The sequence below is a fragment of the Petromyzon marinus genome, chromosome 36, assembly GCF_048934315.1.
Source record: "Petromyzon marinus isolate PM22_M1 ecotype Great Lakes invasive population chromosome 36, UKy_Petmar_22M1.pri1.0, whole genome shotgun sequence".
NCBI lineage: Eukaryota > Metazoa > Chordata > Hyperoartia > Petromyzontiformes > Petromyzontidae > Petromyzon > Petromyzon marinus.
Genome location: NC_133702.1, coordinates 8,971,167 through 8,984,679, shown reverse-complemented (window position 1 = coordinate 8,984,679; position 13,513 = coordinate 8,971,167). Strand labels below are relative to the sequence as shown.

Genomic DNA, 13,513 nt, shown 5'->3' with positions numbered 1-13,513 from the left:
TATTTGGAGTTTGCATGTCTCTCACCGGAGTGGCATGAATTTTTCTCCGGGTCCTGCGGTTTTTCCCTCCACATTTAGAAACATGCTCTTTGAGTTTAACAAGTAGGAGGCTTTCGCGACCAATATCATCCACAATAGAGGTTTTTGGATTATATCGCGTAAATATATAAATGTGTTGTTAAAACCCGCCACCACCTGTGTGCTGGCTTTCCAACACACCGGTGTGCTGTATTAGTGACGAAGTGGCACGTTCTGTTTACGTGACAACCCTTACGAGTTGGCTGTGTCGGGTGGTGGCGGGTTTTAACGACACATTTATATATTTACGCGATCTAACCCAAAAACCTCTATTATGGATGCCCTTTGAGTATTTGGCTGCTATACATGTCCACGTAATAAGAGACTTTGTTGAGCTATCATTTGATGCCAGGTCGCTTCTGAAAAAGAGCTGCATAGCTCAGTGGACCTTAACTGGTAAAATAAAAACTAATTTTCAGTAATATAATAGTATTTCTTCTAAACGTGATTGGATGCATGCACAATGAGCTTCAGATTTGGCCTTCACCATTGCATTGTCACGTGACTTCTAAAGAGTGATGGTATATAACATCATCTCTCGTACTGTATCTATCCACTGCTGGATGAAGGCCTCCCCACACTTTTCAGTCACGGAGGTTGTGTTACCATCCTTCATCACAGGGCTGGTCAGTACAAGATAGGGGAGGGTATGCATCTCTGCATGAATCTACACCACGGTAGGGCACTAAGGTTTATACAAATACAGCGAGACTCCGCTTGCCCATGCGTAAACGCACTCACACACTAACCCACAGGAGATGAGGCTCACAATCGACACTGTATGAATCCCAATTGCATTATCGTATTTCATTTCGCGGAGTGTCTAATGCTCGTGACCTTATTGATGTCAAGTTCAAGCAATTTGCATCGCAGCGTGCATCAAAAGCAAAAGGGATACCGAATGTCATATTTATATCGACAGTGATCGAAGGTCAAGGCCTTGTACAGTTGCATTGTACAGTTATCCCGGACCAAACACGAGCAGGAGCATCTGCGTCTTGGCACCTGCCCGATCGCAAATTCCCGCGAGCCGTAAGTGAACAACGTGACAGCAGATTAACCGTGGTGCATTGGGACCCACGGACTGTAGAGGCACGGGTGCCGGGCTATGGAGGGGGTGCGGGGGGGGGGGAAGGCAGGGGCAAGCGCTGGTGGTTGACCGGGGGCCCTGGCACTATCGGCTTGAGGTGTAGGCAACGCGGAGACGCTCCGAGATTCCTGGGACTCGGGGAGGTGCAGCAATGTCAGGTCCTCAAGTCGGGTGGCTATGATTGGTGGATGCGTGCACGTGAACTGCTCGTACGACACCACCGAGGCGCCTCGGTCTAAATCGTAAGTGGCTGGGGTTGCCACCTATCCAGGTTGTAATCACCCAATAAAAATCGGCACTCACATTGTAAATGTTGTGGGTCTACTCTCCACCACACCGGTAGTAACTAATTGGCACGTTTTGTTCACGTAAAAACCTTACTAATTGGCATGTATGGGGTGTTGGCGGGTTTAACGACGTATTTATATTTATGCAATCTAACAACAAACAAACAAAAACTTTTATCCTTGCGCCAGGGCCCGAGACAACCCCGCCACGTGACTGCTCGTGCCACGTGACTGCTCATGCCACGTGACTGCTCGTGCCACGTGACTGCTGGGCACACCTTCGTTTGAGGAGAGCTGAGAGAAGTTGGCGGGTGGCGGGAGGCTGCAGGCCAGCGTGGAGTTTACGTAGCTGAGCTTGGTTTTGGTTGCCTCATACTCACACCACAAGTCCAAGTCTTTGAGCTCAGGCACAAGGCCTGACACCTGAACCTTGACCTCCTGTAATCGCGCCAAGAATAACGTACAGGCACACGTGGGTGTACAGAGGAGCACGCAGGAAAACTATCGCGCACACTCGAAGGTACAGAGAAACTCGCTCACCTCCGAATAGCACGGTTGACTACGTACAGTGCGAAATAAGTTAAACATACATACATAGAGAAAGATACACATACAGAGAAAATAATGCATACGTATAAAGATAAACTTACCCACACACACACAGAAACTCACCCAAGCATGTGCAGACAGAGAAACTTACACAAACGTACAGAGAAAACCGACACACGCACGTCTAAACTCCCCCACATTAATTCATTCAGAGAATCTGACACACACAAAGACACCCACACAAGTACTATATGTCCAGGCAGAAACTCACATATACAGTATAGGCGTCCACTTCAACACACAATCACTAGTTTAAGAACAATCACGTGGGGCTGACCTGCGTTCTCTCATCCGCGTTGATGTACGTGGTGGTAAACTCCATAGTAGGACACCGAGTCATCCCAGAGCCAATGTCCACCCAGTGAGAGGCAACGCTGGAGTTAGGGCACCTATTTTGCAACGTGCATCTGTTCACGAGAACACACAGAGTCACACACACACACCGTCATGCACACAGTGCACCACGGTGGCCAGATGTGAACTACCTCGCCTGGTATGCGGGAGGTCGTGGGTTCGACCCCGACCATTATCTTATCTTAAAGGAATCTGTGTATAGCGCCTTAGCCAATGCGCTTTACAGAAGGTTAAGAACGGTGCTTATGAATGTAATGGTGGAGACGAGGTGAATAAAATAGATGAGAGGAAGCAATGGGGAAAAACTGTGTACGCGTGAATTTGTTGAAAGTGGAATTGATGACAGTAAATGATGATGAATGGGTTGAATGAATGGGGAATGAGTGATAGCCATATAATGAGAACGTGAAGAGGGAACAGTAGCAGTGGTGGTTATGATGGGTAAATTAATGGGTTACGGGGTGAGCTCGGAATAACAAGTGAGTTTTGAGTGAGGAGTGGAAACTGGTGAGCGAAGGTGACCGTTTAGAGTATTTGACCCTGACGCCTGCTATATATTTGGAGTTTGCATGTTCTTATTGTGGTGACCTGGGTTTTTCTCTGGGTCCTCCGGTTTTTCCCTCCAACATTTAGAAACGTGCGTTTTGAGTGTTTGGCTGCTATACATTTGCGCGCGATAAGCCACTTCGTTGAGCTATCATTTGTGGCCAGGTCGCTTCTGAAAAAGAGCTACATAGCTCAGTGGGCCTTCGCTGGAAAAAATTAATATATTTACTTAGCTACACTCCCATCATCCAGATGGAGATTTAAACGAGCCACATATGTTTAACAAGCCTGATTGCTGTCAAAACTGGCCCAGAGTTTACTTGCTTTAAACGGATGCTGCTTGGTAAGATTGGTCTTGGAAAGCTGGTCGGTTGATGGACTTAAGAGATATTTTTTTAAATTGTAGAGACAGAACGGAATTTAGATTCTATTTACTGTTACCCATGTTCGCTCTTCAGAATGACCACTGTTGTTGCACTTCTCAAACAAAGTAATTGGGCAAAACATTCCAAAGCAACCGCCCTCCTGAAAATATCTTGGAGGCTTTCTTGGATAAATAAATAACATTCATAATTAGTGACTTCAAAACAATCCTTTGCAGCTGTAGTTATGCCGTTAAAGCAAACAGAAACGGTGAAAGGGAAATGTTCAGGCGGAGTTTGAAATGCAACAGCTGTGCACTTCTGGCTTCCGAGGATTCATGGGGGGTCATCACTGCGACTACGCTTAGGACTTCATTTCACTCGTTGCTGTCTGGAACGCTGGCTGCCCGGCTGGCGTGGAGCAGGGATTATGTCAGCATAAAGCACTACCACTGGTGTACGGAGCACACCTATTCACAACAATGCTGTAGTGCTGTTACCCTGTGTCCTTGATTGGAGATCTTCCAATCAAGAGGATTTGGTATTGAACGGAGAGAATCAAGAGGACGGAAAACAAACAAGGCAGTCTTTCGGCAGGTTCGGAAAGAAAGGATTAAGCCCGATGGCAATCTTGCCAAGAAGGCAACGTGACTGGATCTGGCATGTTTTGTCAGAGGGAAGGGCTTGCTGCAGGATGCTCTGGTGGGTAGGGTGATTGGAAAAAAAAATGTCTAGAGGTAGGAAGAGGAAGGGACTGTTTGAAAGATTGCAAAGTGGGGAGGTGTCCTGGGAAATTCAACGGGAAGCACAAGATCTAACTGGTTGGAGGAAGAGTGGGTCACTTAGGAGGAAAACTCAAGAAGGATGTTCCTGTACTCTGATATGCACACACCACCGCAAGCATCACCACGCTATCACGGGGACAAGGCAAGGCGGATGTCACGTCTCTGGTTAGCGCGGTTGGCTATGCACGGCGCAAAATAATAAATACATACTCCGAAAAGATTTCCCGGAACGTCGTTCCGGACTGCTGCGGCTGAAACGGAAAAACCGCGCAGTGCCGGAGGCGGCAGAGGGGACGGGCTCACCTTCCCAGAAGCGTGCACCAGCCGCAGTACGGGTCCCTGGCTTGCAGGCAGCTCGCGCACGAAGTGTGGTGAGCACACCGCGTCACCTTAACTCGCCCGATCTGTGGCGGGTAAGTGCAAGAAACTAGACAATTCGCAGCACTGTCAGGCACCAGGGGACGCAGTCACCGTTCGGAAGTTGGCACAGTCCGACTAACGGGAAGAATGTGTGTGCGTCTGTGTTTAGGTCGACTGAGCCTCAACTGAGTACCTGGTGCGGTATGTAAACATCACAACTAGGGAGACAAAGGCGTCCGGGGAGTGGTTGCTAGCTACCCACCCCCTCGTGTGCCGTTCCAGCCTTCACAGTTGCTCACTAACAGCACTTTCGCAGCAGTTTGTTACAAGGCTATAAGGGGGACCTTTGTCTTTATATGTGCTGGGGAGCGAAAGCGCAGTGAGTAAGCACACTGCACAACAAACCCCATTTCCCCAGTTCGATTCCCGCACATGGCAAACATCAGTGACAAACATATGCACCAGTCCTCAGCCTCCGCTGACTCAATCGTGAATGAGTACCTGGTGCAGTGTGTAAACATCAGCACTGGGGAGACATAGGTGGCTGGAAGTGGTGCTAGCCACATCACCCCCTCGTGCATCGTGCAAAACTTCTTAGGTGCTCGGAAACAGCACTGCCCCAATATCCAACGTAGGCTAGGTTTATTTGAACAGTGAGAGACAGAATAACAACAACAAAATCCAGAAAAACGCATGTCAAAAATGTTATAAATTGGTTTGCATTTTAATGAGGGAAATAAGTATTTGACCCCTCTGCAAAACATGACTTAGTACTTGGTGGCAAAACCCTTGTTGGCAATCACAGAGGTCAGACGTTTCTTGTAGTTGGCCACCATGTTTGCATACATCTCAGGAGGGATTTTGTCCCACTCCTCTTTGCAGATATTCTCCAAGTCATTAAGGTTTCGAGGCTGACGTTTGGCAACTCGAACCTTCAGCTCCCTCCACAGATTGTCTATGGGATTAAGGTCTGGAGACTGGCTAAGCCACTCCAGGACCTTAATGTGCTTCTTTTTGAGCCACTCCTTTGTTGCCTTGGCCGTGTGTTTTGGGTCAATGTCAAGCTGGAATACTCATCCACGACCCATTTTCAATGCCCTGGCTAAGGGAAGAAGGTTCTCACCCAAGATTTGACGGTACATGGCCCCGTCCATCGTCCCTTTGATGCAGTGAAGTTGTCCTGTCCCCTTAGCAGAAAAACACCACCAAAGCATAATGTTTCCACCTCCATGTTTGACGGTGGGGATGGTGTTCTTGGGGTCATAGGCAGCATTCCTCCTCCTCCAAACACAGCGAGTTGAGTTGATGCCAAAGAGCTCCATTTTGGTCTCATCTGACCACAACACTTTCACCCAGTTGTCCTCTGAATCATTCAGATGTTCATTGGCAAACTTCAGACGGGCATGTATATGTGCTTTCTTGAGCAGGGGGACCTTGCGGGCACTGCAGGATTTCAGTCCTTCACGGCATAGTGTGTTACCAATTGTTTTCTTGGTGACAATGGTCCCAGCTGCCTTGAGATCATTGACAAGATCCTCCCGTGTAGTTCTGGGCTGATTCCTCACCGTTCTCATGATCATTGCAACTCCACGAAGTGAGATCTTGCATGGAGCCCCAGGCCGAGGGAGATTGACAGTTCTTTTGCGTTTCTTCCATTTGCGAATAATCGCAACAACTGTTGTCACCTTCTCACTAAGCTGCTTGGCAATGGTCTTGTAGCCCATTCCAGCCTTGTGTAGGTCTACAATCTTGTCCCTGACATCCTTAGAGAGCTCTCTGGTCTTGGCCATGGTGGAGAGTTTGGAATCTGATTGATTGCTTCTGTGGACAGGTGTCTTTTATACAGGTAACAAGCTGAGATTAGGAGCACTTCCTTTAAGAGTTGCCTCCTAATCTCAGCTCGTTACCTGTATAAAAGACACCTGGGAGCCAGAAATCTTTCTGATTGAGAGGGGGTCAAATACTTATTTCCCTCATTAAAATGCAAACCAATTTATAACATTTTTGACATGCATTGTTCTGTTTTTTTGTTGTTGTTATTCTGTCTCTAACTGTTCAAATAAACATACCATTAAAATGATAGACTGATCATTTCTTTGTCAGTGGGCAAACGTACAAAATCAGCAGGGGATCAAATGCTTTTTTCCCTCACTAGAAGGTGAAAGTTGTCTTTGAATTTGGTTGTCTTAATGTGTGTGTGTGCTGATTGTGTGCATGTGTGTGTTGTGTGTTCATTGTGAATGTGTGTGTGTGCTGATTGTGTGTATGTGTGTGCTGACTCTGTGAATGTGTGTGTTGCATGTTCATTGTGAATGTGTGTGTGTGCTGATTGTGTGTATGTGTGTGCGCTGACTCTGTGAATGTGTGTGTTGTGTGTTCATTGTGAATGTGTGTGTGTGCTGATTGTGTGTATGTGTGCGCGCTGACTCTGTGAATGTGTGTGTTCATTGTGAATGTGTGTGTGTGCTGACTGTGTGTATGTGTGTGCGCTGACTCTGTGAACGTGTGTGTTGTGTGTTCATTGTGAATGTGTGTGTGTGCTGATTGTGTGTATGTGTGTGCGCTGACTCTGTGAATGTGTGTGTTGTGTGTTCATTGTGAATGTGTGTGTGTGCTGATTGTGTGTATGTGTGCGCGCTGACTCTGTGAATGTGTGTGTTCATTGTGAATGTGTGTGTGTGCTGACTGTGTGTATGTGTGTGCGCTGACTCTGTGAATGTGTGTGTTGTGTGTTCATTGTGAATATGTGTGCTGATTGTGTGTATGTGTGTGCGCTGACTCTGTGAGTGTGTTGCATGTTCATTGTGAATGTGTGTGTGTGGGCTGATTGTGTGAATATGTGTGTGCGCTGACTCTGTGAACGTGTGTGTTGTGTGTTCATTGTGAATGTGTGTGTGTGCTGATTGTGTGTATGTGTGTGCGCTGACTCTGTGAATGTGTGTGTTGTGTGTTCATTGTGAATGTGTGTGTGTGCTGATTGTGTGTATGTGTGTGCGCTGACTCTGTGAATGTGTGTGTTGTGTGTTCATTGTGAATGTGTGTGTGTGCTGACTGTGTGTATGTGTGTGCGCTGACTCTGTGAGTGTGTTGTGTGTTCATTGTGAATGTGTGTGTGCTGATTGTGTGTATGTGTGTGCGCTGACTCTGTGAGTGTGTTGTGTGTTCATTGTGAATGTGTGTGTGCTGATTGTGTGTATGTGTGTGCGCTGACTCTGTGAATGTGTGTGTTGTGTGTTCATTGTGAATGTGTGTGTGTGCTGATTGTGTGTATGTGTGTGCGCTGACTCACGAATAATAAATCCCGGCATGCGGGATTTATTATTCGTGAGAGCGTCGGTTGGCGCATGCAGTCGAGTGCACGTGCTGCTGCCACGTGCCCACACACCACACCACCCTCGCACCTTGCTGGAGGTCATGACGTACAGGAAGCTGTTGTCCGCCGGGTCAAAGAGCATGTTGGGGTGAACGGGGTTCCCGTAGTCGAGCAGCTCCGTGCCCATCACCTTCACGCCGCTGCCAGCGTCACCTTTGACTGCCTGGCGCACACCAAACGGCACGCGTGTTCACTCCACTGTTGAATCAAAGAGATGTTAACTACCTCGCCTGGTGTACACGAGGTCGTGGGTTCAATCCCGACTTTGACGCCTGCATATTTGGAGTTTGCATGTTCTCCCCGCGGTCATGTGTTTTTTTTCTCCGGGTATTCCGGCTTTTCCCTCCAACATTTAGAAACGTGCGTTTAGAGTATTTGGACGCGATAAATTTCCACACGGTAAGCCACTTCGTTGAGGTATCATTTGGTGGCCAGGTCGCTTCTGAAAAAGAGCTATACAGCTCAGTGGGGCCTCACCTGGTAAAATAAAAAGTTGTGTTTAATTTAATTGCCCGCGAAGGCAGATCCACGAAGGCAGTTCCACGCTCGAAATATGTGCGTGCTCGTTATCCGAATCACGAAGTGGCTTTGTATTTGTGCACGATGTGTCAACCAATTAGGGGCTGTAGTTATAATAAAAAAAAAACATTGTCCACCTTCCTTGATAGGGGATAAATGTTCATAAAGTACCGTGGAGTTGGATGTACTCAAGACGAACTGGCATTCATCCGTGCTGGCACGGCCCAGTCAACACTTTTGTTCGTGCCATGTATGCCTAAGTGTCAAACTATTGACTTATTCCATAACTAAGCCCCATGTTCTTAAACTACGTACGGTTACTTTGAAAGCGACAACTTACGACTAATATGAGGATACGGACACCGAGTTTTGTTTTTTCATCGCGAGGCTGCTTGTATTTTGGAACCGTCCTCGCAACGTTCCTTGCAAGGCAGGATTTCACACCTGCGCAACGTTACCCTACGTTACCCTACATCTGCAGTGCGCTCATGCTCCTAGAATTAGCATCGATTTCATTGGACTTACGCGGCTCAAAGTGGTAGGTGAATACCGTGAAAATAATTAGCTTATTCACCTGCGATGAGATAAACAGCTGTTACACGAGCGGGGGCGGTGACACGGCTCAGCGGTGGCGTGCTCGCCGTTTGCTGCAGAGGTTCCCGTTTCGAATCACGCAGCTGGTCTATGGTTAAGCCTCCATGGTGGCGAGATGTTAACTACCTCGCTTGGTATACAGGTCGGGGGTTCGATCCCAACCCCGACGCCTGCGGTGTAGAACTTTTGTATGACCTTGTCCTATCGGCGAAACAAATCAACCTCCGGAAATATCAGTTTTGGGAGCACAAATTAGAAAATGCTCATTTTTTAAAATATGGTTGTAGGCATAGACTCGATTATATTCGTGTGAATGTAATCTTCATATCCCCTCCAGAAAATAATTAGCATTTTCATGAGGCACTCGCTCAGCTCCAATGTGCTAAGCGAAGTGTGTATAGGCAGCAAATAGTAAATTGGAGAAGCACAGATGAGATACATTCTCATCATAGTAGAATTGGGTTATGTATTTATTTATTTATCTTTTTAATTAAACATCGCAGCTGTTTAGACGAATGTAGTTACACTCCCTTGTAACCCGATATCTTTCCGATCGTGCAAACCAGCACTGATCCCAACGCATGAAGAAGGGGGCATCTGGGGGCCGAGTGTGCGTGTGCCGTGCCGGCCTTCACAGGTGCTCGCTAGCAGCACTTGTCTCAACGGTCTGTCCAGATCTTACGGGGGACCTTTGTCTTTGCGTGTTGCGAGAGCGGCAGTGCAGAGATTAGCGCCCTTGATGGCTATGATCCCGTTGGAGTTCGATTCCCGGCCACGGCCAACATCGGCGGTAATTATCTGAACCGGTCCTGGGCCTCCTCTGGTTCGACTCTAAAATTAGTACCCGTTGTGGAAAGTAAACAGCAGCACTGGGGAGACAAAGGCGGCTGGGTGCGACGCTGGCTGTACCACCACCCCTCCAGCTCCATAACAGCTTTCAACGGTGTTCTGTACAGGGCAGCTTGCTGGTTGTGGGGGTGTGAGATTGGGGGTGGATGGGTCATGCGTGGGCCGAGGTCGGTTGCCCTCATGGCACCACCGCTGTGGATGCCCTCACACAGAACCAAAACGTTTGGCTACCGCAATTTTTCGTCTTTCGCCCCCCCCCCCCCCCCCAAAACTGTGTTCCAACCGTGCTCGGGCGTCGTGACGCGAGATGAACAGTCAAACTCAAAACGGTCTGCACAAAGAGATGTCACGGGAATGCTTCTGAAAATCTCTTCAAGTTGCTGCTCATCCTTGCGTGTGAGTTGGGGAGGCAGAGCGGCGCAGTGTTTAAGCTTGCGCTTCACAGCAAGCGGCATCTGGGTTTGACTCCTCACTAGGATGTATTACTGTGGAGTTTATTTATTCTCCCCTTGTTATAATTGATTTCCGCCGGATTCTCCCGGTTTCTCCCCATGACTAAAAACAACACGCACAATGTCAATCTTGCTCAAAATTGAGAAAACTTTCGAAAAATTACCCACACAGCGATCGCCGCCAACTACTGGCAGACTAACGGCCAGTGCCACCCTTCACTGTGTCAAGTTTCGTAAACGCGACAGATCAAGTGAAAATGTAAATGCAAGCTTCATCCAATAATTATTGACACTGGGCGGCAGCATATTCCTACCCCTTGGCCGCGTGGATTTTTCTCCGGGTCCTCAGGTCCTTCCCTCCACATTCAGAATCAAACGTGCGTTTAGAGTATTTGGCTGCTATAAAGTTCCACATGATGATAAGCCACTTCGTTGAGCTATCATTTGTGACCAGGGCACTACTAAAAAAGAGCTACATAGATGAGTGAGCTTTAACTGGTAAAATAAAAATATATATCAATAATATATTTCCAGTATAAATATGTGCAGCATTACCTGTGCACAACAAGCCATGCTTATAAAGATATTCCGTTCATAACGATCGCAGCTGCTCAAGCGTATTCTCTTCTGTTGTATGGTATGCATGTTGAACTTTTTTCGCACCATACACAGCCAACCTTCTAATCTGAGGTGTGGGATTCATGCAACCACACAGCGATCGCGTTACGATAGCCATGCCACGTAACAACGATGGTACGTGCTGCCAAACATCTAATTACCACGCCCAGACAATACCATGCAGAAGTGCGTTTTCCGCTGGTTGCAGAGGTTCATGGCGGGCACGGTTCCATATATACTCGCCGTGAAAACAGGCCTCTGTCTGATTCGCGGCAGACGTTAAATATTCCACGGCATCATTCAAAAAGAACGCAGGCCAAGTGTGCCGGCATCACGGTCCAATCTGCCAAAATTAATCGATTGCTCTTAAGTTGCTTAATTGGGAAGCCACATGGCAACACCACCCTCCGTCTACTGGCAGAACAACGCCCACTTGCTTGCCAGCGCTAAGTTCACCCCGTGCCTTGCAGGGACAGCCGCCACTGGGTGCCTGTCGCCTGCTGCGGGGTGGCTAGAGGTGTACTGCATGGGAGGCACGGTGTAAATATAATGCGGTGATGATGACGACAACGACGATGATGACGCACCTTTATCAGATGACCCGTGGAGTTGCCCAGGAAGAGCACGGTGAAGCCGTGCAACCTGATCGCCGCTACGGCCGTGAGGTTGGGTTGCGTGAAGATGAGACGGCCGCTCACAGGTGCCAGTACCACCAGCAGGTTTTCCATGTGAGTCCCACCACAGTTGGCTTGCTCGGAGGTCAGCTGACAAAAGACACAGACAAAGATCCCCCCCGTATATTCTTAACAGTCTTTTGAGGGCAAGTGCTGTTAGTGAGCACCTATGAAGGCCGAAACGGTGGACCAGAGAGTGAGTGGCCAGCACCACGCCCGGCCGCCTTTGTCTCCCTAGTTGGCCAAGTTTACACATTGCACCGGGTACTGAGTCGACCTCGGGGAGGCCCAGGAGAGGTTCAAATAATCATCACCGGTGTTGGACGTGAGCGGGAATAAATCTCAGGTCGCCGGGTTCGTAGTGCAGTGCGCTAACTGCTGCACTACCGCTCCCCACACACAGACACACCGGGATGAACAAATTAAATGCGAACCACAGGTAAATTCAAAGTGACAGCATCACATGCAGGTGCAGGAAATAATTAATTCACTCACCATCATCTCATATTCCGTGTTCTTATAACCTTGATCAAATTGACTGCTACATAAGAACACGTTAACAGTGATGTTTTTTTGCTGGCCCCTTGGCGTTTTGGGCCTCTGCTCTGCAACCGTGATATGAACCCAACTTTGAAACCTAAAGGGAGATACATTAAACCACTGAACGTACTGCAGTGTGCTTCTTTGTTTTATTCTAATGTAAAGATACGCAATGAACTGACCTTTATGGGTTGATTTACTTCTACTGTACATATATGGTGTAGATTCAAACAAAGGCACACTGGAATGCAGATTTGTTAAAATATAGATGACCCCAGGTATTGCACACACATTCGCTCCAGCAAACGAATCCCTCCGTTGCAACTCGAAGTCATTCTTCATTTTTCACTCATTGGGAGAGCCCCTTCCTCTCGTGTGTGGGCCCCTAAAGTTTGGAATTCCCTTCCTCTGACCAAAGTGCACTTCCATGTCGAAGGCGCAAGGTCGTCTTCCTCTTGTCTCTCGTCTAGGATTGACTTTTGTCTTATCAGTTCCGTCTCTGGCCTGCATATCTCTCAATCTCGTTTGTACTATAGATTCGTATTTATTATATATAATGTTTTTAAAAATATATATTGTGTGTTTGATGGCAGCGAATAGATATTCTCTCGTTCTTAAACAGCAAAAAGTTTATCAACCATGTATCGGCGTCCCAGCAGCGTGCACGGCAGTGTTGCGAAGTGCACGCACTAACTAGTTTAGTGTTACGAACACGGACAGCTGGAGAAATCAAGGTATTCTGTGAATGCCTTGAAGTCAACCCGCACTCACTGAGAGAGGTCGATCCTTCTCTGCTGCTGCTCCTAATGTCTGGAAGCCCCTCCCATAGGTGTGTCCCACTCACTTCCTCAATCTCGTTCTAGTCTAGGCCCAAAACATCGTTGTCCTCTAGCTACGACTGAACGTGTCATTTATATAACACATTTGCTCGCACGTTCTGTGTATTGCCCTACCATCCCCATCGCCTTCACCAACAACAAAAATCTGTCATCTTCTCGTGTGCCTGATCATAATTTCAACGCGTGTAAAGCACACGGTAGTCACTCACTCTCAAAGAGAGAGAATGACTCAAAGGCGCGAGGAATCACGGACAAAAAGGAAAGGCAGCCAGGCGGTGAACTGGCACCAAATTCCCCCTAAACCTCTGCGGTCCGCTCAATATCTGAAAGTATTTTCGGTCAATTAATGAGTGTTTATTTGTGGGAGGAACCCGGAGCACCTTAAAAGAACACACGTATGCGAGGGGGCAACACTCTATCCCATACAGACGAAACGGGCTGAAGTCCACATTTGCTGTATCGCCTTCTTCTGACGAGACACGGCATGGCATCTCACCACCCCACGGGAAGGAAGTCTCACAGTGCAGGATTACAGGAGGCGTGCATAGCCACCACCGGCCCCCTTGTACAGCGACTAATGATAT

At 47.8% G+C, this 13,513-nt stretch overlaps 1 protein-coding gene across 2 annotated transcripts in view; it reads right to left on the bottom strand.

The window, feature by feature from the left end:
* PLXND1 (plexin D1) overlaps positions 1-13,513 on the bottom strand; it is a 91,989-nt gene that overhangs the window by 75,088 nt on the left and 3,388 nt on the right. For both annotated transcript variants that reach the window (XM_076072091.1, XM_032966480.2), the window contains 5 exons: positions 11,464-11,640; positions 7,873-8,007; positions 4,415-4,515; positions 2,342-2,471; positions 1,734-1,893 (listed from right to left, as the gene is read on the bottom strand). In XM_076072091.1, coding sequence (XP_075928206.1) covers positions 1,734-1,893; positions 2,342-2,471; positions 4,415-4,515; positions 7,873-8,007; positions 11,464-11,640 — 703 coding nt within the window. The remainder of the gene's footprint in view (positions 1-1,733; positions 1,894-2,341; positions 2,472-4,414; positions 4,516-7,872; positions 8,008-11,463; positions 11,641-13,513) is intronic.